General features: G+C 42.8%; 1 protein-coding gene across 4 annotated transcripts in view; it reads left to right on the top strand.

The window, feature by feature from the left end:
• ATXN7 (ataxin 7) overlaps positions 1 to 26,148 on the top strand; it is a 139,478-nt gene that overhangs the window by 89,765 nt on the left and 23,565 nt on the right. Inside the window, exon 1 of one of the 4 annotated variants that reach the window (XM_018067125.1) lies at positions 15,804 to 16,170. The exons of the other annotated variants lie outside the window; for them this stretch is intronic. Within the exon in view, the coding sequence (XP_017922614.1) occupies positions 16,104 to 16,170 (67 nt within the window). The 5' untranslated portion in view covers positions 15,804 to 16,103. Of the gene's footprint in view, positions 1 to 15,803; positions 16,171 to 26,148 lie in introns of those variants that run through there. 4 annotated transcript variants of the gene reach the window in all.

The following is a 26,148-nucleotide window of genomic DNA, read 5'->3' as shown; positions in this document are numbered from 1 at the left end:
GGAGCCTGGTAGGCTACAGTCCATGGGGTTGCAAAGAGTCAGACATGACTGAGTGACTTCACACACTCCCTGCTTAAGAGTCCAAGACAGTTAGCCAGTTGTCGAGTGCTTTGGAGTTACGGGTTTTGACCAGACTAGATTTACATCTAAACTTGCAAGAACCATAGGTGAGTTGTTCGCCTTGAGCAAGTTTTTCAACCTCAGCTTCTTTTTTATAATGCGGGGACAGGGATAGCAACCTCATTGGTTCCCAGAGAGGATGAAGTGCAGCAGTATGGTGTAGCCCCTTGTGCGTACCTGACGCTTGACAGGTCTGCGAGAGAGAAGAGGTGCCGCTGTGGGTACAGAAAGGTGTGTGTCGAAACTCACACAGCAGTCCAAAACCTTAAGAATAAGAAGGAGTGCAGATTGCTTCTTGCACTGTAACTTGGGGTAGGCTTCTTAAAGGAAATAGCCTTCTTCACATCAGGCTATTCCAAAGAGTAGGATGGTTTGTTTTTCCCGTGTGCAACTTGTCCCCGTCAGTTTTTAGGTGTGGAATACATGTCCATTGTGGAAAATGCAGAAAATATATTTTTTTAAAATCACCTACGATCCTCTAAAATGGGGTGTGTTTTGATGGCGATGGACAGGGCTGTCACAGTAGCACAGTTTGTGCACTGCACAGCCATATTTGGTGGTGCCAGGTTGGCCACAGGGCTGATGGGAGCAAACGCGGAGGCAGGAAATTCCAGGCTGTCTGGAATGTACTCCACAGAGTCTCCATTGGCTGGAGCTGATGTACCCCGTGGGGAAGAGCTGTGTGCCAGGGCAAGGCTGGGGCTGTTCAGAGAGATTCAGTGCCATCAGACACCCCGGGCTTGATATGTCAGTGGGAACCTGTTGCAGGGTTTTTAACACCTGAGTGATTTGGCTTAGTGATGCAGTGTGAAAACAACTACTGTTTGCATCAACCTACTTAAAGGTGTTCCTTCTTCCAGGCCTTCCCTAGTCAGGAGGAGGCCCTCTTGGTCCCCTCTTCCAGAAGCACTTCACTCAGTTACAGCACGTTTCTTGGAGATGATTTTATCTTCCTCTGTCTCTCATAGAATGAATGTCTCTGTATTGGGGGTGAGGTAGGGGAGGGGAGTGTGTCTTGAAATCATATTTCTTCTCTTTTTCTCTATCAGTCTGTAGCATACATACCATCTTCTAATAAGATACGTGTTCAGTGACAAAGGAATTGTGCTGACTTCCAAAGTAGAAGAAGGGGTGGTGAGAATGCAAGACTCAGTCCATATTCCAGTGCCTTCTGAAGGCAGGCAGGAAGTGCAGCTGACACATGCCACAGGGTGGGGGCTTTGGTCCCTCTAGTGGCAAGGGGGTCTCTGGTGGAAAGAAGAGGGCCAGGTCTCTAGTGGCAAGGGGGTCTCTGGTGGAAAGAAGAGGGCCAGGTGCTGACAGAGGGATTCAGCTGGGAGATGTAGAAGGCGGTTCCTTTTTGGGGGCAGCAGCGAAGGGAAGGCTAATGGAATAAACAGGAGGTTTGGAGATGGCTAGGTGTATGGTCTTGGGGGCAACTTCACCAAGTGGAGGAAGGCACCATGTGATGTCCCTGGCCTAGTTCGGGAGTGATAGCTCACTCATCTGGAAAAAGAGAGATGGTTGGGGGGGCAGGACCAAAAACCATTCCCAATGTTGCCAGTGTGTCTTCTGTCTTTGCGGTGAGGGGTTTTAGCAGAAAGAAGTATTTGCAACCCATTCTCCTTTGTTGTAATTCCAGAAGGCCTATTGCTACATGTTTATTTTCCAGAGTTAAAAGCAAAACCTGTTTTTGAAATTCAAGAAATTTCTAAGTAGCCATTGCAAGCTGTTTATTACTGTATTGGGAAGAATTTGCACCTGCCAAAAGAGAGATTCTACGGTCTTATCTTCTGATGAACTAGGTGAAGATGTGTGGGCAGTCTTCTGTGAATTCATGTCTTACTGATACTCATCTCTGACTTTTATGAACAAATGAGCAGTTGCTATAAAATTTAGCAGACAGTTCCTTTAAAACCACTGCTGCCTGGCAGTGACGGGGAGGAAGCTACAGTAGCAGCAAGGCTTATCACTCAGTTCATGTTGATAATGTTATTCTGAATTTGTGAGCAGGTTGTTACCAAAAATAGTGAGAGACCTGCAGACATACCTCACTTCTTGCATTTTGATTTATTGTTCTTCACAGAGAGTGTGTCTTTTACAGACTGAAAGTTGGGGGCAACTCTGTTTCAAGCAAACTCCTTGACTCCATTTTTCTAACAACATCTGGTGGCTTCATGTCTCTGTCACATTTTGTGAATTCTTGAAACATTTCAAACTTTTTCATTGTTACTGTGTTATTGTGATTTTTGATCAGTGATTTTTGTTGCTGCTTCAACTTGCTGAAGTCTCAGATGATGGTTAGCAGTTTTTAGAAACAAAGCGAAAGTCGCTCAGTCATGTCCAACTCTTTGCGACCTATGGACTATACAGTCCATGGAATGCTCCAGGCCCAAAAACTGGAGTGGGGAGCTTTTCCCTTCTCCAGGGGACCTTCCCAACCCAGAGATCAAACCCAGGTCTCCCACGTTGCAGGCGGATGCTTTACCTGCTGAGCCACCGGGAAACACAAGAATACTGGAGTGGGTAGCCTATTCCTTCTCCAGTGAATCTTCCCGACCTAGGAAACAAACCAGGGTCTCCTGCATTGCAGGCGGATTCTTTACCAACTGAGCTATGAGGGAAGCTCTTTAGAAACAAAGTTTGATGTTTTTAAATTAAGGTATATATGTTCTTTCCTGGTAGCTCAGCTGGTAGAGAATCTGTCTGCAATGCAGGAGACCTCTGATTCCTGGGTTTGGAAGATCCCCTAGAGAATGGATAGGCTATCCACTGCAGTATTCTTGGGCTTCCCTGGTGGCTCAGATGGTAAAGAATCCACTCATCTTCCCGACCCAGGAAACAAACTAGGGTCTTCTGCATTGCAGGCAGATTCTTCACCAGCTGAGCTATGAGGGAAGCTCTTTAGAAACAGTTTTATTTTTTTAAATTAAGGTATGTATGTTCTTCCCTGGTAACTCAGCTGGTAAAGAATCTGTCTGCAATGCAGGAAACCTGGGTTCAATCCCTGGGTTGGGAAGATCCCCTGCAGGGGAGGGCATGGCAATCGGCTCCAGTATTCTTGCCTGGAGAATCCCCATGGACAGAGGAGCCTGCTGGGCTACAGTCCATGGGGTCGCAAAGAGTCAGACTGAGCAGCTAAGCACATGTACATTTTTTAGGGGCTTCCCTGGTGGGAAAACTCAGCAATGGCCACAGGACTGGAAAAGGTCAGTTTTCATTCCAGTCCCAAAGAAAGGCAATGCCAAAGAATGCTCAAACTACCGCACAATTGCACTCATCTCACATGCTAGTAAAGTAATGCTCCAAAATTCTCCAAGCCAGGCTTCAGTAATACGTGAACCGTGAACTTCCAGATGTTCAAGCTGGTTTTGGAAAAGGCAGAGGAACCAGAGATCAAATTGCCAACATCCGCTGGATCATGGAAAAAGGAAGAGAGTTCCAGAAAAACATCTATTTCTGCTTTATTGACTATGCCAAAGCCTTTGACTGTGTGGATCACAATAAACTGTGGAAAATTCTGAAAGATGGCATACCAGACCACCTGACCTGCCTCTTGAGAAATCTGTATGCAGGTCAGGAAGCAACAGTTAGAACTGGACATGGAACAACAGACTGGTTCCAATTAGGAAAAGGAGTACGTCAAGGCTGTATATTGTCACCCTGCTTCTTTAACTTATAGACAGAGTACATCATGAGAAATGCTGGGCTGGAAGAAAGATAAGCTGGAATCAAGGCTGCCAGGAGAAATATCAATAACCTCAGATATGCAGATGACACCACCCTTATGGCAGAAAGTGAAGAGGAACTCAAAAGCCTTTTGATGAAAGTGAAAGAGGAGAGTGAAAAAGTTGGCTTAAAGCTCAACATTCACAAAACTAAGATCATGGCATCTGGTCCCATCACTTCATGGGAAATAGATGGGGAAACAGTGGAAACAGTGTCAGACTTTATTTTGGGGGGCTCCAAAATCATTTCAGATGGTGACTGTAGCCATGAAATTAAAAGACGCTTACTCCTTGGAAGGAAAGTTATGACCAACCTAGAGAGCATGTTGAAAAGCAGAGACATTACTTTGCCAACAAAGGTCTGTCTAGTCAAGGCTATGGTTTTTCCTGTGGTCACGTATGTATGTGAGAGTTGGACTATGAAGAAAGCTGAGTGCCGAAGAATTGATGCTTTTGAACTGTGGTGTTGGAGAAGACCCTTGAGAGCCCTTTGGACTGCAAGGAGATCCAACCAGTCCATTCTAAAGGAGATCAGTCCTGGGTATTCTTTGGAAGGACTGATGTTAAAGCTGAAACTCCAGTACTTTGGCCACCTCATGCGAAGAGTTGACTCATTGGAAAAGACTGATGCTGGGAGGGATTGGGGGCAAGAGGAGAAGGGGACGACAGGATGAGATGGCTGGATGGCATCACCGACCTGATGGACGTGAGTTTGAGTGAACTCCGGGAGTTGGTGATGGACGGGGAGGCCTGGCGTGCTGCAATTCATGGGGTCGCAAAGAGTCGGACACGACTGAGGAACTGAACTGAACTGGTGGCTCAGATGGTAAAGAGTCTGTGTAATGCAGAAGACCCGGGTTCAATTCCTGGGTCTGGAAGATCCCCTGGAGAAGGAAATGGCAACCCACTCCAGTTCTTTTAAGTCATGATGCTTTTGCACACTTAATAAGCTACAGTATAGCATAAACATAACTTTAAATATTGGGAAACCAAAGGATTCGTGTGACTTGCTCTACTGAGTGTTCATTATATTGCACTGGTCTGGAGCCACACCTGCAGTGCTGTGTCTGTACTTCTTTTGCTAGCCGAGCTGCCATTCACCAGGATTTCTACTGGGTCAGTGATGGTGAGGGATTGTAGTGTCATTGTGGCATTTCCATTTTGTAGTCTGATCACTCTTGTCATATAGATGTCTTTCTTGGAAACTGTATAGTAATACCATGCTTTCTAGTTGTTGTTTTAATGTTTTGAAATAGTCCCAGCTGCCTTGTACTTCTCTTTCGTTATTCAGTATTTTTAGGAGTGAGATATTTCTTACTGCCAGTTTCAGATTTTCAACGTACAGTTGAATCAGTGGATCCAAAACCTCCTGTGCTTCCAAATCAAAGGGGAGCTGCCTAAGTGGCCCCTTCCTCCTACCCACTGCAGACTGGTGGTCTGGGAGGAGCCAGAGAGGGGACCTAGGATCCTGCATTCCACACGGCTCCCTCGGCTGATTGTGACCCAAGGGCTGGCCAGGACGCGTTGTGTTCACAGCCGATCCCCCCCTCCATGGGGCTGCTGCTTTGTATTCCTGCGCTTGGCACAGGGACTGACGCAGATCGGCGCTCAGAGATCTGTTGAGTCTAGCAAGGATGGCATGAGAGGAGGCCCCTGCTTTTTTTAAACTGATTTTTAACTTTTTCTATCATGTCCTGGAAATCTTGCAGTGATTGCCTCTGAAACTTTAAGTATGAAAGAGGACTAAGATGGTGACATTTCCTGTGGCCAGAAACACCTTTCTTTTGAGATTGTGTTAGCCAGGTTGGGGATCTGAATAGATACTTTGATTAGTGTGTTGGCCCTAAATTGGCTACGGAATAGCATAAACTGTGTATTCCCATTTATATACTTTTACTATGGATCTGAACAGGTAGGGTCAGCTGATGACCTGTGGGGGGCCTCCGGGGTTCTGTGCAGAAAGAGCTTTGCAGGTGATTCTGAGAGGCTGTGTGCTGCACTGCTTTGCACCCTGCTGCTGCTATTTGAATTTGCTGTCTTAGGCAGACATGGACTGATCCTACCTAGGTGAAATACACGAGTGATGTTAATTCAGCTCGGACAGGTCGTCTGTTTAGCATCTCTATAATTAATAGAAGCCCTGCTCGAATGTCAGCTGCCAAAGTATTTTGCCTCATATGAGTTAGGCTGACCCACTTTTTTCACCTTGTGGCTCAGCCCTGAGTCCCAGCACATGGACTTCGGCCACCTTTTCCCCAGTTGTTCCCTCTTTATGATTTATTTACTTCCATTTAATTTTTTTTTCTTAAAATCAAACCACTTCTATTTAAATCTTTCACAAAGAAAACCTCACTAGAGTCATCAGTGGGAAAACTGATGCCCTTTGCCATAGGTGGTAAGTGTGAAAATAAATCTAGTGAAAAGATTCAGTTCTTTGTTGCTACTCTTGCCTGCACCAGCACTGAGCCCCGAGGCCTGCTGCCTTAGTTAGAGGGAGACTAGCACGTTTTAGGCAAGTGTCATCCACAGAGTGGCATGATGTTATCACAAAAAGTAAAGGAGATTTAGGAAGGGAGTAAGTTTTCACTTGAGATTTAATGTTGTTAATGCTGGAGAGCGATACCTATTCCATGTTTGGGGAAACATCAGTTCAAGCTGTGGGATTTGGTTTCCTCTGCTATTCAGGGAGCTGTCTCCTGAGGCCAGTCCTAGTCTAGGAAATGCCTTACCTAGGGAGCAGAATTCTCAAATCTCATGTTGATCTGCCTAAGGATCCCAGATAAGTACCCTTTGCCATTTATCCATTGATAATACGTGTTGTGCACCTCCCCATTGCTGTAAGTGACATGTGAGTCTGGGCTTGGGGTTAAACATGTGCCCCTCAGACTCTCTTCACAGATGGGGATGTCATAAATCTGGCTTTTTCATGAAAGTGTCTTTCGCCGACACTCCTCTGCAATCTTAGAGCTTTCTCCACTTGTAGATATTACAAGCTCTGTAAAGTTAACAGCCACATGCATAGTTGGGACTTAATAAATGCACTAAGGTGGTGGATTTTTTTAGGTGCTAGCACAAATTATATTTTTCTAAAAAGTCATTTTCATCAGAAGATGAATAAATAGGAATTACTCAGTTTTTTGAGCTAATTAATTGGATTCAAAGAACATGACTGTGTGAGCAAAACAAATCTTACTGTATGACATCCCATGGGCTGTCTCTGGCAAAAATGCCAATCCCATTGTTGACAACAATTTAACATAGTTGTGACCAATGATTGCTCACAGAGCAAAGGTTTTGCTGTTCAATAAAGAACACTTTCTCCCTCTTGTGATCTGATGGAGTTAGGTGTAGAAAGTAACAGATTCAGGAATTTTGAATAAGTTGTTTCATTTGGCTATTAAGTAACTTTGTTTTTAGAAGAAAAAAATGTTTCTTTTTTTCTCTTCAGTTGTTTGGGTCTTATTCTACTCTGAAACTTTCAGTGATAACTTAGTCTTTTTAGGATTGATAGTAATTTAAAAGTCCACAGACTCATGATAATTTGTAGTAGGACTTGATTCACAAAGTGTTTTAGTATTATCTTATTTCGTCTTCTTAGTGACCCACTGAATGGATGTTTTTATTCCCAGTTTACAGATCAAACTCCTAAATTCAATGTCATTCACACAGATAAAATGTCTCAGGCTGAATTTTCTGTCTACTTAACATCTGTTTCTATAAAGAAAGTTGAGTGTTGAAGAATTGATGCTTTTGAACTGTGGTGTTGGAGAGTCCCTTGGACTGCAAGGAGATCCAACCAGTCCATCCTAAAAGAAATCAGTCCTGAATATTCATTGGAAAGACTGACGTTGAAGCTGAAACTCCCAATACTTTGTCCACCTGATGCGAAGAACTGACTCATTTGAAAAGACTGTGATGCTGGGAAAGATTGAAGGCAAGAGGAGAAGGGGACGACAGAGGGTGAGATGGTTGGCTGGCATCTTCGACTCAGTGGACATGGATTTGGGTGGACTCTGGGAGTTGGTGATGGACAGGGAGGCCTGGTGTGCTGCGTCCATGGCGTCGCAAAGAGTCGGACACGACTGAGCGGCTGAACTGAACTGAACTGACCATCTGTTTCTTTTGCATATAATAAGGATGTATAGAGTTAAAGGAAAATCTAGAGAAGATGTAATGAATTCCACATGTCACAAAACTGTCATTAATGACAGATGTTGTATCTCAGGTGGAATTGAAAGTTTGCCTAGACTGACTAGGTCAGCAGTGTAAACCCGTTACCTCAGAGAGAACATTTAATAATTTGAAGACGTAATGGTCATAGGTAGATACTTAATTTAGCATAGTCACTGGATTTCTCTTTGGCTTGTTCCACTTTATTTAACCCTAAATCATAGTAAATATCTAAAGCCAAGCTCCTCCTCTTTTTGTTCCAGCCTGTGACATTTTGTAGCTTCTCTGACGAATTGGTTGGCATATTTTTGCAGTCAGTATAAAGACTGAAATTTGTTGCAGAGCCAAAAATACTTCACTCTTTTACTTCAAAGACATATGCTGGGCCTTTCTCCAGCAGTCAAGGTCTGAACCAGGGAAGGGAGCAACCAGAGCAGGCACATCAAAACGTGAGCAATGTCAGGGTAGATGTTACTTTAATTCTCGAAGGAAATTCCAAGTTGACTGTTTGATTTAAGCTTCTTGTCACTGAAGAGCATGATGTAAAATTAATGCAGTGAATTCAGTTTTTCTCTACCACCAGCCAAACAGTGCAAGTTAAAAATTTCAAGTAACTTCAGAAGCATCAGATAAAGGATCACTTTGTCCCTAACTAATATGTTTATCTTTTTTTTTTTCTTGGTTGTATAATCAGCTTGTATATTTTGAATGGTATTGTTTATGCCATTTGTAGGAGCTACATTTTAACTTCTAGTTATAAAATGCATTGATTTTTCTTTATACTGAAATCTTTGCCTTTATTAATATCTGTGCCTTTGGGACTTTTTTAAAAAGCCATAAATTGGCAAGGATGCTGTTCACTCATTTAGCAAATATTTATTGAGTACGTCCTGTCTAGGCATTTCTCTCCAATGAACTAGGAAAGCAGTATCTTTGATTTCATGCAGCTTATAGTCTGTTTAAGGAGGATGGAGTGAGTATGATGAAATCAAGTAAAATAAGATGATTTCAGATAGTGATAAAGGCTTGGGTTAATGTCAGAGAAAAAATGGGGCAAGACACTTTAGGTAAGGCTTAGTCAAAGAAAGCCATTCGGAGGAGCTGATGTGCAAGGTGTGTGATGAAAAAGAGCCAGCTGTGCAAAGATCTGGAGGAGCAGTGTTCCAAACAGAGAAACTGGCAGGTGCAGAGATTCTGCAAGAAGGCCAGAGAGGAGGTGGAAAATAAATGTGCGGGGAGGAGAGGGGGCCAGGTTAAAGTTGGAGAACGGGGTGCTGGGGCCAAATGAAAAGAATCTGGATTGGCCAGTGCAGACCGTGCAAAGTCACTGGAGGTTCTTGAGTCAGAACCTTGTGGACCATGGGGTTGTTATTTCAATTTGTATATGGGCTTTCTTTTTTTTCAATGAAGTATAATGACCTGAACAAAAAGTCATGATGTATTATATGCATTAAATCTTTAGACATTTTCTAAAGATTGTAGAGATAGAAAATAGTTATTGGAGTGATGCAAAACTTTGGAGTCATTTATTCCTTTTGGGTTTTTGTTGCCTTTTTAAAGTGGAACAGTAATTTAGTCATGTAAACCTGGAAACAAAAGGATCCTCTCATTTGGGTAGTAGAAACTTTCTAATTAAAAAGGAAAAACACATGTATTTGAGGGTTTTGTTTTGTTTTTTTCCATTAGTACCATGGTAATGCCCATCATATAAGAAAAACATGAACCAACAACAGAGGACAAATATGCAGCCAGAATAAGTAAATAAATCTCTTCCATCTTACTTTCTAGGGGCACAGGTTGACATAAACACTTGGAGCGTTTTTAGACCCTGGACAAAGCAATATTTGGCTGTATGTTTCTTGTTCCCTCACATGCATGAAAAATTAGATTTGTTACAAGTTCACTTTTTTAAACTTGGTGATCTAGCTTATTTTTCCATGTTAATGCACATTGACTTCCTTTTTTTTTTTTTTTTAAAGATTGCCTATTTTTCACTTCCTTAATGTATTTAACTTACCCTGTCCCCTATTGGTAGACATTTAGATTGTTAGTGCTACATCACCACATGCATTCTTCTTTGAGGACGTGTCAGTATCTCAGTGGATTGATTTTCCACCTGGAGGCTGATGAGAGCTGCCCTCCAGGTTAGTGCTACTCTGATTTAACGAATGTCAACAGTTCTGATTTGTGTCACCAGAATGAGGCAGTGAAAATGTGAGTGTGCAGCACCATAAATCAATCAATAAATTATTAATATTCAGCAGTGCCATTCTTGACTTGTCTGCTACATCTAGAAGTCATTAGGATGGCTGTGCTTCAGATTTTGAAGGGGACATTTCAGGATATAAATCCATATTTTAGTTCTATTTGCTAAAAGATATTTCTCCCGACAGTCATTGTTTCACAAGGCCATTCTGTGACTAGTGTTGACTAGTTGAGATATGCACACACCTGCTGTATTGGCCCTGTTTAGCTGTGGTCTTATGTCTGACCAGAAGAGGGAGTTTTTTTGTTTTCTATCACTTCTGTATGCTGTAGCACCTACTACCTGACTGGGGTAATGCCTCCCATGCAGTGTTCAGGCCCTTACAACTAGTTTGGGACAGTAGGCAAAGGTTGAATTCACCTGTTGCCTTCCTCATTGCTTATTGTGTGTATAGAAATTCCAGTATTTAGATTTACTTCTGTGTTTTGCTTTTAAGTCAACAGTTCTCAAATTGAACTTCAAAGAAATCATATAGCTTTTCCTCTTGTCTCTTTGAAAGTTAATGGAAAGAGATCAAGGAAGGTAATTATCTCAGTTTAAAATAAGCAGTCAGCCCCTTATCACATATGATGTAGTTCTTGATTTGTACTCTCCTAGGGTAAAAAATAAACTCCAGTATGAATTTTATTTCATTACTTCTTAGGCTTGATAGTTTTAAAACATTGTTAAAACTCCTGCTATAGAAGATTTGTAGTGAGCTGTAGAAAACTAAGGCGTTGTTTCACAAGAGTGGCTAATAGGCCTTTTCCCCAGGTGGTGGTAGTGGTAGTGAATCTGCCTGCCAGAGCAGGAGCTGTAAGAGATGAGAGTTTGATCGCTGGGTCAGGAGGATCCCCTGGAGGAGGGCACAGCAACCCACTCCAGTATTCTTGCCTGGAAAATCCCATGCACAGAGGAGCCTGGCAGACTACAGTCCATGGGTTCACAAAGAGTCAGACATGACTAAAGTGGCTTAGCGTGCACACACTGTGTGGTTCTTACTGTGCTTTGTCATGTTGCTGGAATGAATCCGTCTGCATAGCCAAACAAATGAAATGGGTACCATAGTCAGCACATAGTCCTTTGATTTAATACCAGAGTTTCATGCTGTTTAAATTTTTCTTCTGCTTTCTTCACAGTGTATTTTTTATAACAAAAACTTGAGTCAGTTTCTTTATGGATTTTTTGATTTACACCTGAATATATGAGATGCGTTCATCTGTCATATATATTTACGTAGATACCCAAGCGTAATAATCTCAGACATGCTATTTTAAGTTCAGCCTTCTTATCTCATTGGCTCTTTCTGCTTCCCTGCCTTCTCCAGTCATACTGGTCCTCTCCACTCTGTAATCCATCTATGTAACTTGGTACATTCTTCATATGTAACTTAGTATGCATCCTTCTATATTTTTATCATGCTCATAACTCTTTACAGGTTCATATAACCCCATGTTTCATTAGCAGGGGCTACAGGTCATAGTTTCCATCAAAAGATGAATCCTGTTAATAAGCACACTTCTGCTGCTCCTGTATTCAGCAAAACCACATAGAAATGCATCCAGATCCCAGGATAACACAAATCCCCCTTTTTAATGGTTGGCTTAAGGTTTTAAGGTGCGGCTGTGTGGTAACGTCCTCAGCCAGGCCCTCTGTCTGTGGACATTCACTTCGTTTCCTGCCTTTTACCTCCAGGAAGAAACCAGCAGGAGCCACCCTGCTAAAGGCTACACACATTCATTTTGTTTCTATGGGATAAAAGTCTCAGGAATGGATTCTGGATCAAAAAAGATACTTTTTTGCCTTGTTTATAGCTGTTACTAGATTGTTTTCCCAGAAGTCTGTTAATACTTTGTATCTCTACTAGCCACATAGGCGAGTACTGCCACCAGGAGTAGGTATTTTATTTATTTTTGTAAGCTTCCAGTTTTTTCCTAAAGTCTCTGAGGGTGTTTTACACATTCATTCACAAATGTGATTAACTGTAATTTGACTTTGAAGTCCATTTCTCAAACAAGGGCCAACGTTTTTACTGCCAGTGTAGCATGTATCTTCACCGTGTGATATGAGGCAAAAGGTTTTTCAAAAGGAGTGATGGTTTTTCAAGTATTCATTTAAACAACTACAGACGATTTTCCTGGCATTTATGGGAGATTTCACTCTGATGAAATTTATCTTAGGGCAGAAATCTAGTTCTGTTAGGCTGAGATTCCTCTTTGCAAAATGTGTAGACTTGTAGAAGACAATTTCTGTTGAGATCAGTTGTGGGGCCAGTGAAAAACTATTGTCAGTTTTACTTCTGATCTCATTATCCTCCTTAAATTTGGTGTGATTGGTCACCTTTTAACAGTGTTCACTTTGTGTCTCAAATAATGACTGGGCTGAGGTCAGACTGTGGTTCACACAAAGCCTATGTAAATCAGGCCATGAGGTTATACTTTATTTGGCTGCCTTTGAACAATCTGAACAGCTAAAAAGGGACACACACACCCCAAGTGTGGCTGAGCCCTGAAGGCACATCCACCAAACAGAGCAGACGATGCCAACCAGAGGAAGGCTGTGTGCCATGAGCCCCTAAGGTGAATGATCCCATTTAAGCTCCCATCTCCCACCTCTCCTAATCCGGCGGGAGCACCTAATGAGCGCCGGATAATAACACAGCAGCAGTTTCTTGGTGAAGCTAATCTGATTCTGGACAGCAGGCGTCCCGGCCCACAGCTGAATGAATTGCTTGGTATTTCCAAGTTTGAAAATACTTTCTCCCCCTTTCAAGTGCTCCTTGGCAGCAGGTAAGGAATGTTAAAGCTCCTGTAAGTGCCAATTAAGGCCAATTATAACTTGCCTGGCCTGCTGAGACACTGAAGTGGAGTGAGTGGAGGCTTGTTGTGCTCCTGTAAACTGGAGAACTGGCTGCCGCCGGTGACAGGAACACAGGATTTCCCAACTGCCGACAGCTCATTTGTTGCCCTGCAGAACACCAGATGACACCGCCGCTGGCTTCTCAGGGTTGGATTTAGGAAATCCCAAGATTTGTCGGGGACCTCACTAATTTTCATCACAGAAACCTCTGTCATTATCTCAGTCTTCCTTTATTTCAGGTGACGTCCGCCATCCAATTTCTCCTTCCTGATCGTAATAGCCAACATTTATTGAGCATTTCAGAGGTGCTAGTTACCGCATCACATGTCTCACCTTCTTTACTCCTCATCAAGGGCCTAGTAGTGCTCCCCAGGGGAGGACACAGACCCCCAGGGCAGAGGCCCCTCGCCCAAGACTACACAACGAAAAGTGCTGAGGCCACGGCCGGCCAAACCCAAGCCCTTGTAGCCCCTCCCAGCTGCTGCTAGTTTGCTTGTTTGCTGCGAGCAGGCTAATTCACAGAAGAATTTGTGTCAGTTCAGGACTCCCTTTGTGCAACCAGAGTAACGCTGATGAGTGCACACCATCCACACCGCAGCCAGTACCTATAATTTTTGGTCTGTAGGGCATGGATGTTATTCTATTAAAACAGTATTTTAGTCTGTAGTCTTTTTTTAGTCTGTACTCTGTTTATTTATTTTTTTTTTTTCACAAGAAAGAAGAAATGTGACCATGTCCCCTGAATGAGCCATCATAAGGAAATGTAATATCAATATAAACTTCATTTGGTTAGGGTTTGAAGAAGAGTAATAATGCTTTCCAAGCAGAACAGGGTGGCATTAGGTTAAACATTTTTATTTAGGGCATTAAGAGAGGTGTGTGTTTAAAAGTTCAGTCTGAGCTGTAGATGCTCAGTTTTTGTGTATTTGTGTATATTCTTACTGTGTCGATTTTTATTTTCTGGCTTGCACTATATCATTCATCCCCTTTTTGATGTAGGTCTTTCGAACAAATTTGAATAGTTTCTTCTTGTTTATGTACAAAAATACAGGTGTATTTAAGAATACTTTGTAGTTCTTAAGAACATTTGTCAGTTCAGTCAGTCCAGTCGCTCAGTCGTGTCCGACTCTTTGCGACCCCATGAATCGCAGCACGCCAGGCCTCCCTGTCCATCACCAACTCCCGGAGTTCACCCAGACTCACGTCCAGTAGTGTGTAGTATTTAAGAACATTTGCTAAAGTTCACCCTGAAAGTTTTCAGGGTTGCAGAAAGACTTTGTTCCCCAAATTGTCTTACTTCGGTTGGTTCTCATAAGAGTTGTTTTCTCCACTAGCACCAGCGCCATCTACAAAAGGGAACTTTACAAATGCGAGTGTTTGTGCTGGGAGACCGGCAAGGAGTCTGGTGTCCAGGCTTCGGAGTGCAGTGATGTGGAGCTGAGACTTAGTCTGAGCAGGTCCTCTTCCCTCAGTTCAGTTCTGCCATGGACAACATCAGGGAGACTCCTCAGCTCCCCTTGGCAGGGGGTAGGGGGGCAGTGGGTGCAGTGAATGGTGCTAAGACTTGTTGCAGTCAGGTAGTACAGCAGTAGAGTGTTTTTGTTTCATTTTTCTGCTAGCTTAACAAACCCTTCAGTGAATTAACTTAATTGTCTTATTTTTGGGTATTAACTGTGGAAGGATTTGCTCATTCTGTGCATCTACTTCCTGCTGATGGCTCTTTCCTAGTGTCCTTCTGATCTCTTTTAAGAACCCCCATAGTTTTGCATTGTTAGAATCAGAAATCTAGGGGGGTTGCGGAACAGTTTCAGAAGCCCTCTAGATCCTAATATTGCTGCCATGGTTAGGATATGAACGCTTGCTGTAAAAACAAAGCAATGTGGCTACTCCTCTTTTGTTTTACAGTAAATTTAGAATTTGTGTCTGTTCTAACAGAAGCCATTTCCTATGCCTCAAAACTCTTTCCCACCCCTTCCAGGCCAAATCTTTTCCACACATGTAATTCATGACTTTTTGCCAAATAGTCTGTGTTTGGTGATGGTATTTTGTAGAGGAATTTCCCCCCTCCTTTTGACATTTAAAAGTGTTCATTCTGAACTATCAGGCATCTGAGTCTGTTTATGTGTGCAGCCTTTATTATCATAAAACTCCTATCAGTTGGCTGCTTTTTTCCATGCCTGTTTGATAGTAAGATTTGGCGATTAACGGGACGAGGAGTAGTGATGCGGAAAGTGTAATACGGCGGAGACAGGCAACCCGTTTAACCAGGATGACTTGGTTTTCAAGGATCCACTTAGAGAAGTTTTTGCATTAAAAGCCTAAAAGGTCCCCAGCTTTCATCAGTTATCCAGCTGTTCAACTATGGACAATGACATGTATATTTTTCTGAAATTAGATGTATTTTACAAATAGGCACAGAAAATGGGTGAAGATTTTTCTTACTAGATTTAAGGAAAGCTATTAGATATAATAAACTTTTGTTTGTTTAAAGAATAGATACTGGAGAAATAGCATGTGGAAAAAGACTGCTGATATTTGTAAAAATGTATAATATTAAAAACTTTTAGGGCTGTCTAGCCTTAAATTGTAGATATATAATGAATCATTTAAATTTCCTAATTTACCTGATAGTAGTTGTCAGTTTAAAGTTATGCAGGAAAATCAGGTGTGAGTAATTCACATTCTAGTCGGTTAAATTCATAAATTCCATCTTCCTCCAGTTTTGGCCAGCAGCCTTTCCAAGAGAAGGATTAATTTACACCAGCCAGGACGCCTTCTATGACCATATTAGATGAAATTAGACTCCACCCCTTGTTTTCTGTTGATCTGCCAGGACCTTTGTAATTCAAGTGCTTTTTACAGTAGTAGCAAATGTTACATAAGACCAAACATGGAGCATATTTGGAGTTGGTGGGCAGACCCAAATCATGATGCAAGCCTGCAGTAGCAAGTGTGCAATGAAGCACAACCAAATTATGTGAATGGAAGGTGACAAGAAGCCTCCTCAGAGCAGCCCTTCCTCCGCACGGGGGCTGAAAGCTCTACCGGGTAAGTTTTCCGAGGCAGTTCTCAGAGGCTGGGCTTGGCTGGGGGCCCGGTCCTGGATGAGCATGTGGAAGGTGGGCTAGGTCTTTGGGAGCAGGACGGAACCCCACGCAGAGCAGAGCAGAGCAGAGCAGAGCAGAGCATAGCGGGGCGAGCTGGCACAGGCCCCCCGTCCTCTGGTGGCTGTCCCGCCCCGCCGGCAGGCCCGGAGCACTTTGGGCTGAGCGGTGGTGAGTGCGCCTTGCAGTCCCGCTGAGCAGGGGGGTGATCGCAACAGGAGGGATTAGCTGCCGCCCCGCCGCCGGCAGGCCAGCCACAGGAGCCATGCTGAAATGTCATTCGAGTGATCTGGCCAAAGGTCAGGCACAGGCTGAAGTTGAGTTTGCTATTAACTCCCACAAAATGCTGAGGTTTGCACCCAACGGTTCCCATATCTCCAAACAGGGAGAGCAGTGGTTACGTCGCTCTCTAAAAATGGAGGAACGTTGTAACACGCTTTGACTGTTTGTTTTTTATCTCACTTGCGGTGAGTGAGGTTTCATGACAGGCAGTTCACAGTGTTTCCTGTAGAATGTGTTTGAAAGCCGTTTTGTCGGATTCTTCAATTCCACAGCAAAGTTGCAAGCAGAACATTGTGTCAAGAGGAAGAACAACTTCAAAATACAAACAGTAACCCTGGGAAGTCATTCAGTAACTTAAATTGAGTGTATAAAAATTTAATTACCGACTGCCTGCCAGAAAAGACTATTTTTTTTCCTTCAGTTGCGTTATTAAGGTAGCCAGTACAGCCAAGCTGATTCTGCTCGGGTGGGTTGGGCGGCTGTTCTCAAAGTTACCTTAACTCTCTCATGCCTTCTCTGCAAGCAGGAAGCGAGGTGACAGTTGAGATCTTTAGTTTTCACTGGATTCACATTTCATGCCTCCTGCAATAATGTGCTTGACCGGATGGTTTTAATTGAGGATGAACTTTAGCTGCCTGTTTTCAGGACTTGAAATACAAACAGGATTGTAAACCTTTATTCAAACTGCCGTTCACTAAAAGAAAACAAAACACCAAACTTTTACTTCTCATCAGGCAGTTTTACAGTTGCTGTTTTCTGGTTTCGTTTTTGAATATCGCTTTGGTGTTGATTAGAGGACAGCCCTGGCCTGTAGGTGGGGCAGATGCTGTTTTCTGTCTTGGGGCGGGGGGGGGGGCGGGGGGGGGGGAACACGTGCTGCAAAGTCATCAAAACATTGGCATTGTTCAGTCGTGAATCACCCATTCCTTATTAACAGAGCGCATTTAATGAGGAGGCTTTAAGGGCTGTGTTGTGATTTTGAGGTTGTTGTTATTCCCAGGTTCATGGTCTTCTCACCCCTTCCTCGCCTTCCTCCCCAATAAAGTGGAATGTAAAGGCCACAAAACTAGTGGGAAACAGCAGTAAAGATGTGGCTTCCCAACTTAGTGCTGCACTCTGCAGCAGATGGTGCCGTCATTCTGTTGCACCTTGGACTTGCTGCTCCTTTCTGGCCTCAGAGGACAGTGTTCCCTAAGGGGATTCCTGCACGGAAGTTTTGTTTTAAAAAAAAAAAAAAAACAAACCAAGAAGGACTCCTCTACTTGAAGCTCTGCCAGTTTCCTTTAATTTTTTCACTCTTCCCTACCCTTTGTGTGTGTATAAAAATTGGATTGGAGTAGTAAAGACATCGGAGCAGGAAATGGCAACCCATTCCAGTGTTCTTGCCCGGAGAGTTCTATGGATGGAGGAGCCTGGTGGGCTGCTGTTCGTGGGGTCGCATAGAGTCAGACACGACTGAAGCGACTTAGCATGCATGTATGCATTGGAGAAGGAAATGGCAACCCACTCCAGTATTCTTGCCTGGAGAATCCCAGGGATGGAGGAGCCTATTGGGCTGCCGTCTATGGGGTCGCACAGAGTCGGACACGACTGAAGCGACTTAGCAGCAGCAGCAGGAGTAAAGACATAGCTCGTTTTTCTTAATTCTTTGTGCATTTTGATGATAGCCTTGAATCTCTCATTAGAGAAAAACTGGAACCCAGACCCGACTATAGACCAGATGTGACTACAGAGGTGTTTGTATAAGGACTGAGGGTGTTGCCGTTTGATCCGCACATGGTGTTAGCATGTTAGAAGGCTAAACTTACAATGATTGTTCACTGAACATATAGAATGCTTTTCCCCCAACAGATACAGGATTAAACCAAAAGTAACTGAAGACTGGTGGGTTTCTTGTCTTGGTTTTTTGTTCCTTGTCATACATTGATACCTGAAGCACGCAGACCTGTCAATTCCGTGGATGGGAGGGAGACCAAGGGGTGCATTCAGGGAATGCTGTGCATCATTCAGACCTCGAAATCGGGTTTGTTTCAGGTGGGGTGAGTGCTTGCTGTACTCTGTCAGGATCATTTGCTTGACACTGTGAATCCTGAGGACAGCAGAGAGAGGTGCTTATGACTGTTAGCAAAGTAGAAGTGTCAGCCAGCATGTCGCTTACTACATGATATCCCCGCCGTAGTCTGAAACAGTGACGGCAACATCACAGAGGTGGCGTCGTTTGGTTGCTGCATTCTGCTCAAAGCAGTGACAGCCTTTTCCCCAAAGTTACATGTGCTGAGAAACATCTGTGTGTGTTTGTCTGAGATCATGATGATAACTCTCAGTTCAAAGTCGGCACCTTAAGCAGGAGCATAGGAAGGGCCCCCTGAAGGAAATGAACTGGTTTTTCAGACCATTCAGTTTTCCCTAAGCAAGATGTCTTAAGAAAACAATGATGAAGAACTGATACTATTCTCCCAGCTGAGACGATCAGTAGTTATACCATAAGGTCTCCCCTCTTTTTCTTTATCATTCCATCTCCTTTAATAAAGTATTTGGAATTTTGGAAGGCCATTTTTCCCCCTAATGTTTGCACAGAGCTACAAGTTAAGATGGCAGGGGAGGGCTACCTCCAGATATTCAATAAGTTCTTCATATTTCTCACATACTTGAAAGCAAAGTTCAGAAAAAACAGCCCCCTGGGAAGAATTCCTAGCAAGAGGATTATCTTAGGTTGCCATATTTGTGGTCCTTTCTTAGCAACATTATTTACAATCCATTCACGCCTGTCCATTCCCCCTCCGGAGTTGGGGAGTTGGGAGTCGTTCTCCCTTGTAATCTGCCCTTTGTGATCTGTTCTCTTTCATCAGCCAGTGTGAATGGGGATGCTGCAGGGCTGCCCTGCCCAGAGACGTGGAAATGCCAAGGGACCTGGAATACTTTAGTAGGCCTTTTATTTCCGTCATAAAGCGCTGACTTCAAGAGCTTGATAATTTGATTATAGACCTTGGCTAAAAGTTGTTTCAAGTGGCCCAAGTGTTATAAATGACTCTCATTTCTGCACTTTCCCCCTATGTTTGAATTTTAAAACACCTCTGCATTAAGGGGAGGAAAAATGCATTTGGCAGAAGTTGCAGTTGGAGACTAATTTGTTAGGGCAGCCAGTGTTGAAATCATCCTTTTCAGTTAAGTCTCTCTGGTGGAAATGATGCCGCGGGCTTTGTGGTAAAGACTTTTCCTTCCTCGCTGTTACCCAGTGCTGTTGGTGACCCACCTAAGCATGCTCTGAGGGGGCCTCCTGGCTCCAGTCTTAGCTTTTGGCTCACTGCCCTTTGAGGTGCTGCATGGCAGAGGTCAGCCCTGGATCCCCCAGTTTGAGATTTGAACATTCCAGGCACAGTCCCACCGATTTGCTTCCTTTTTAGCATCAGACTATGCACTGGTTGCTCTGGAGTATTCCAGTCCAGTCCTTGGGACCCTCCAGAAATTGGATCAAAGAAAAAGCCGATTTAAGATTAAAAAATATTATGTAAAGACAGGAGTAGAATTGGATTGTGTTTGTTAGTCAGACATGTGAGACTGCTTTTAGAAAAGAACAAGAACGTTTACAGGGAGAAGTTGAAGGTGAGAGCAGTGAGGAGATGTTGTTAAATGTGTTATGTCCACATATAGTCTGTGATGTGACTTTAAAAGTGTGCTAATTTTTTTTTTTTAATAGTTACTAGGGAAAAAAAAAGTTATGTCAAACCCAAAGTCATGGTTTCACAGATACTGCTTAGGATGTTGCTAAATCGGGTATGCCTAGTCAGTTGCTGTAATATATATATATTATGCAGGCTTAGATATAGTCTGCCTCGAGTCCTGATCTTTGATGTTTCATAGGGGTCGTACTCCTTATGAAACACAGATGATGCCAGTTTGACCCCTTGTAAGCTGTGTTTAGTGGCCCCAAAACTGAAATATGATGGGTTACTTTGGGTTAATTAGGACCTATGAATAGCACATAGCAGTTATTTCCAACCTGAATGTCAAATAAGCAATTTAATTTTTTGAAAGGGCTGCTTAATGAATGACCCAGCATTTCTAAACTGAGCTTTTGGTGTATTCAGTTATTACTTACTATGTCTGGCCAAAGTATCTGTGTTTTACATTTTATAGCCATATGTAAGCTTGATTATTAAAAATCCTTGCTTTCAATGGGAGTAGTTATAGAGTATTAGTGGAATGGGACTGTAAGAGACACCATGAACTGATATATTCCTTGACCTGTGGGTTGGTAGTTCTCATAAGGCCTTTCTAGGACGTCCCTAATGGTCCAAACATTAAGACTCCATACCTCCACTGCATGGGGCGTGGGTTCAGTCCCTAGTTGGGAAACTTAAGATCCTGCAAGCTGTATGGCTTGGCCAAGAAAAGAAGGGGGAAAAGGTCTTTCTGTAACAGAGTATTCACTCTTTTTAACCTCACCTGACCTAACCCACCCAAAATTGTGAGTTTCACTTAGAGAAAAATTTGGAAGTTTGGGGAATCATTGCAAAGATAATCTACATAAAATTGCCACCTTTAGATCCATAAACTTGATCATCATTTTCTTTCTTTTCACCTGCAGTTCTTCCTAAGTGACTCAGTTCTCTTAGGAAAATGGGCCAACTTTTTAATTATAAAGTAATTTTAGCTTGAATGAATGTCTTTTTTGGTTGATGTATGAATGTATTCATTTTTAATGAATCGTAAAAGTTTCGAACTCTCCACTGAGATGAGCTTAATATCTTCCTGGACTGACATGTAAACTAAATCTATAAACTTAAGTTTTTACCACACTGGAGAAGTTGCAGTGGGTTTGCTTTTTTCTTTAGTGATTTCTGCCTGCTTGAATAATGAGCAGGCCTTTCCCACTTGGTGTCTATAACTGTCACCACCTGAACTTAACAGGGAGCCTCTCTGTCTTCCTTGCTATGGAATTCCCAGTCCCTGGTCCACAGTGGGCTTTACAACTCTGTTACTTAATCCCTGCAGCCCTGCAAGGTAGGTTTGACAGATGAAGAGTCTGCTAAAGTAGGTAGAGTTAGGTCTTTGCCCAGGGTGTCACCCAGCTAGTTAGTGGCAGAACAAGGATTTGAACCCACGTGTCTCTGACTCCAAAGTTCTTGCTCTTTCAAGTGATCTACTAAAAAAAACGTTGACTTTTTTTTTTTTTTTTTGGTTTTACTTTGGATTCTATTCAAACTGGTTAATTAATCGAGAGTTTATCCAACAAACTCTGTTAGAAAGATGACCGGGAGCAGAACGTGACTGCAAGCATGCCTAATGGTGCTGGTCAGCAGGGGGCCAGTCTCACCCTGTGAAACAGGCATTTGCTGCTCCTCCTCACGGGTTCTTTGTAGCACATATGCATCTGGGAACTTTGTAAGTGATTCTTTTTAGCCAAGCCAAGAAGGCAGCCTGACAAGCACTTTCTGGAAAAAAATCATTGTTAAAACCATCTTAAATGTTTCCCTGAGGGGGTGGTTTTGGGGGTGGGGGGGGGGCGGTGGTTGATGAATGCAACACTGACTGAAACCACAGCTAACCTTTAGGTTAGCAACTTCCAAAATAGAGATTAAATCCACAACATCCTGGTTTTCCCTTGAACAGATTGTGGCTCCCCACCCCGAATTTACCAAAGCTTTGTCTTAAACTTGTTGTATGTTCTGACTGTGCAGCCCAAGTAATAGCCTGCACTTGCTGAGCATTTGGAAAGAGGATATACGACCTGCCATCACCCTTCCCTTCAGCCTGCCTTTGGACTGTGCGTTGTGGTCTGCTCATAACACCACTTAAGGGCAGGTGGACTGTCCTGGCTCCAGCCTGGGCACTAGAGTTAACCTTCCTGGGCTTGCATGCTGATCCTGCCTCTGGGTTAGCTGGGTGATGTTGGGCAACCAACTTGAGTCCTTTAAAGCCTTGGCTTTCTTATCTGGAAAGAGGGGATCATGGAAGTGTCTGCTCTGTAGGAAGATGGTTAGGGCTAAATGACATAGTCCCTGTAAAATTTTGTAGCGTGTTGCCAGTTGTATGTGGTCTCTGCCCGATAAATGGTAGCAACTCCTATTGCTGCTATTGTTGAAGGTGAGACTTAACATTAATCAGTTGTTCAGACCATAAAAGATGAGCAAAAGGTTTAATAAGATACCAGAAAAGGGCCTTGAGTAAAAATAGTTTTGTGGGGTTTTCTGAGCTGTTCACTGCTGTGCCGGCTCTTTCATGATGCTCATGAAGAGTGAGACAAATTGATACCATGCTTGGGAGTGATAATAGGCCTTGCTTTATTTTAGCATGTTTGGAACTGAGGCCAGAAGACCAACTGATCTCTCTTTTTTAAAAGTGTGTGTTTGATAAACAAGTAAACCATATTTGTTGTAGAAAAACAATATGCAAATGTTTTTTAAAAATAGACCTGTAGGCCAAGGGATGACCACTTAACAAATGACAGATATTTTTGTAGATTTTTTTTTCAAGCATGAATGATTTGAAGTTAGTGTTTTTTGACTGTATTTTAGGTTTGTATCCTAACTTTGACAGTTGTACACCATAAGTTACTTTTAGGTTTTTTTTTTTTTTTTCTCAAAGCAATATATATGGCTTTTAAAGATTTAATTATTTGCTTTGAACTCCTTTTTGGTTTGTACCTAGGTGTCAACACTTATATATGCACTTTTTTTTTTGAACCTCAGCATAAATCCACAATTAATTATAAGCTCAGTATTCTTGGTTACTTTCTGTTTTGGAAGACTTAAAGTTGTCCTAACCCCTACCCATCCCAGTATCCTACCCTGGCCTGCAATGGTGTCACATGTTCAAGTCACAAGAGAAAGAAAGGCCGATGCACCCATCTCTTGCTGTCTCTCTCTTGCTCCCTCTGTCTCTGACTGCACATCTCTTTGCCTGTGTGGTCGCTCCCAACCCACCACTGCTACACAGACACTGTGCCCTCACCCACTTGTGTCTGTCTTTCTGTCTGTGCTCTGTCTCTTCACTGTGTCTGTGTCTGTCTATCTGCCTGTCTTTCATGCTTGCTGGAGCCCTTCACAGGGCCCTCCTAACTTAGGGACAGAGTGTGCTTTTTCTGGGCCAGTGCTAGGCCCTGGAGAGAGGAGTGCTTTGAAAATTCAACTTGGACTCTTCACCAAACCACACTGCAGTTATGCTTAGCATCTGGCTACCAGTTTGTCCACTTAGTATAAGGTCCCTAACCCTACCCATAAGTTGCCCATTTCCCTTTTGATCTAGAAACAAAACACTTTTTAAAATCTTAAGAAAATTAAGGGCCTAGCTTGAAAGGTTGGGGAGAGTCCAACATAACTATAATTTAATTTGGTTTTTTCATCTGTATTTTCTTGTGAAGGGAAAGCCAGATGCCGCCCTTTCCAGTGAATAAGTTAGCAGACCATGATGTGAAGGAACAGCTTAATTCAGCAGCATGATGAGGGTTTGAGCTGGCACTTTTCAGCCAGAATCACATTTACACACACACACACACACACACACACACACACATACACACACACACACAGTCTGTTTCAAATTTTAGTGAATGAAAGAGATTCACATGATAGATTGCCATTCTAAATTTTTAAACAGCTTTTATTGTTGCAGTAGGAAATATAACTTTTTTGATAAGGTATTGGTACATACGCTGACTTTTAGTGTTAGAAAGCTTTGAATCTGGATTTTTCTAATGCAAAATCCCATACCAAGAGTTAATAGACAAAAAACAAAAGCATTAACTGAAGAAAAGGGGAGAGTGGACTATAATGAGAATAGAAAACTGAAAGGGCAGGAACTTCCTTGGGGTCCGGTGGTTAGAACCCTGGGTCCCTCTGCCAGGGGCACGGGTTCGATCCTGGCTGGGGAACTAAGACCTCACATGCCATGCAGTGTGGCCAAAAAAGAAAAAAAGAAAATTGAAAAAACAAACTGAAATTGCAGTCAGTTCTGCTATAACAAAACATGCATTCCTAAAAAATTACTGCACTATGCAAAGTTGTGCAATAAAATCCACAAGAGACTCATTAGAAAAATGGGATAAATGGGCACAAACACTCAAAACTTAATCAGTGAGTGACACTGAGAAAGGTAGGACCCTAACAAGAATGGTAGCACAGTTGCGTGTGTATTAAATGCTTTGAAAAATACATAAATACTCTAACAGGAGTTTTCCTTGAAGATAGCCTGGCATGTGCTTCTGCAGGTCGGGGCCAGCAGGGTTTCAGGTTGTGAGCTGCTGTGAAGCAGTGGAGGAAGCATATCCGAAGTGGAGGGAGATGCCGCATCAGCTGTGGATGGCACGGCTCCTCACGTCTGTGGTGACCTGGGGTGGATGGGGGATGTTTGGTGGGGGTGAGCAGACTGTGCTCTTATTTTCACTGGCTTAGTTCAACCAGGTGTCGTTTTCTGTGTTCACCTAGTGCTTCTTACAGAGGAAATCTCACAAAAGCAAATGCAAAAATTCTTTATGCTGAAATCGTTCCCTAGTAGATCAGTGGCTTCAGAACTACTTTCTGTCTTCAAGATGATCATTATAGAAGATTAATTAGGTTGATAATTTAATTTGCATCATTTGATATAAGAGAAAATACATCACTCTCACTCAGAGACACTTGAGAATTCTGATAACGCGTCAAATTGTAAAAGGAATGTATTTCCTAGAAGTCAGAGTTCTGGTTGGAAGGTTTTCCCCCTCTTTGTATTACAGATATCGTGGTATTCCTTTAGTACTCTTCCACTGGGGATACACAAGATGATTTTTGTGGCTGAGTATGGATGAATATTTTAATATTTAATGTATATCAGAAGTATAATGTATATTACAGACTTTAAAACCTATTATTTTATACATGCTATTGTTTTGGGAAAATATCTCTCAACTGAGTGATACTCTATTTCATGCTAGGCCGTTTGAAAATAGATTGGGAGGGGCAGTTTTGATTGGGGGGTAGATTCAGGTTGCCCTTGGTGGAGTGGTACCATTTACTGGTGATGAGAGGCTCGGGGAACAGGAATTTTAACCACCCTGAGGTCCTGTACGAGAATTGTTGTGTCCAAAATACCAGTGATATCCCCATGAGAGACTGGTGACTACTGGATTAGGGAGGAACAGTGAAGTTGATCATTTACATAGAAACGTTGAGTGGAAAATAGTATTTTATGTGGCAGATATGGACTTCCTCAGCTGTGGTTCATGGTCCCGGAGACATTAGCCTGGTCTTAGGCAGTCTCTCACCATTGGCTGTGCAGTGGGATCACACAGAACTTGCAAGCATCTGAATGCCCAGGCCACAGAAAAATCAGAATCAGAATCTCTGAGAGTGGAAGTGAAGCATCAGTATATTTTTTAGCTCATTAGGTTATGCCAGTGAGTAGCCAAGGTTGAGAAGTACTGGTCTGGGACCATGTAAGAATCACTGTCTTCACAAGAAGAGCTGTGCCAATCAGGCCAGTGTTAATTGAAGGCCTACTCTGTGCCAGTTGTCAGGGGTGGCTGACTGAAACAACAAGCTCCTTCATCCAAGGGAGTCGGGAAATGGAAACAGATTTTCACAGTCCTGGCTGACAAGTGCTGATGCTTGAAAGTACATTCAAAGTATCTCAGGATCACAGAAGAGAAGGAAACTTAATTTTT

Source organism: Capra hircus, chromosome 22 (genome assembly GCF_001704415.2).
Source record: "Capra hircus breed San Clemente chromosome 22, ASM170441v1, whole genome shotgun sequence".
In the NCBI taxonomy this organism is placed as follows: Eukaryota; Metazoa; Chordata; class Mammalia; order Artiodactyla; family Bovidae; genus Capra; species Capra hircus.
Note: the sequence above shows the minus strand (reverse complement) of the source record. Positions and strands in the feature narration are given on the sequence as shown.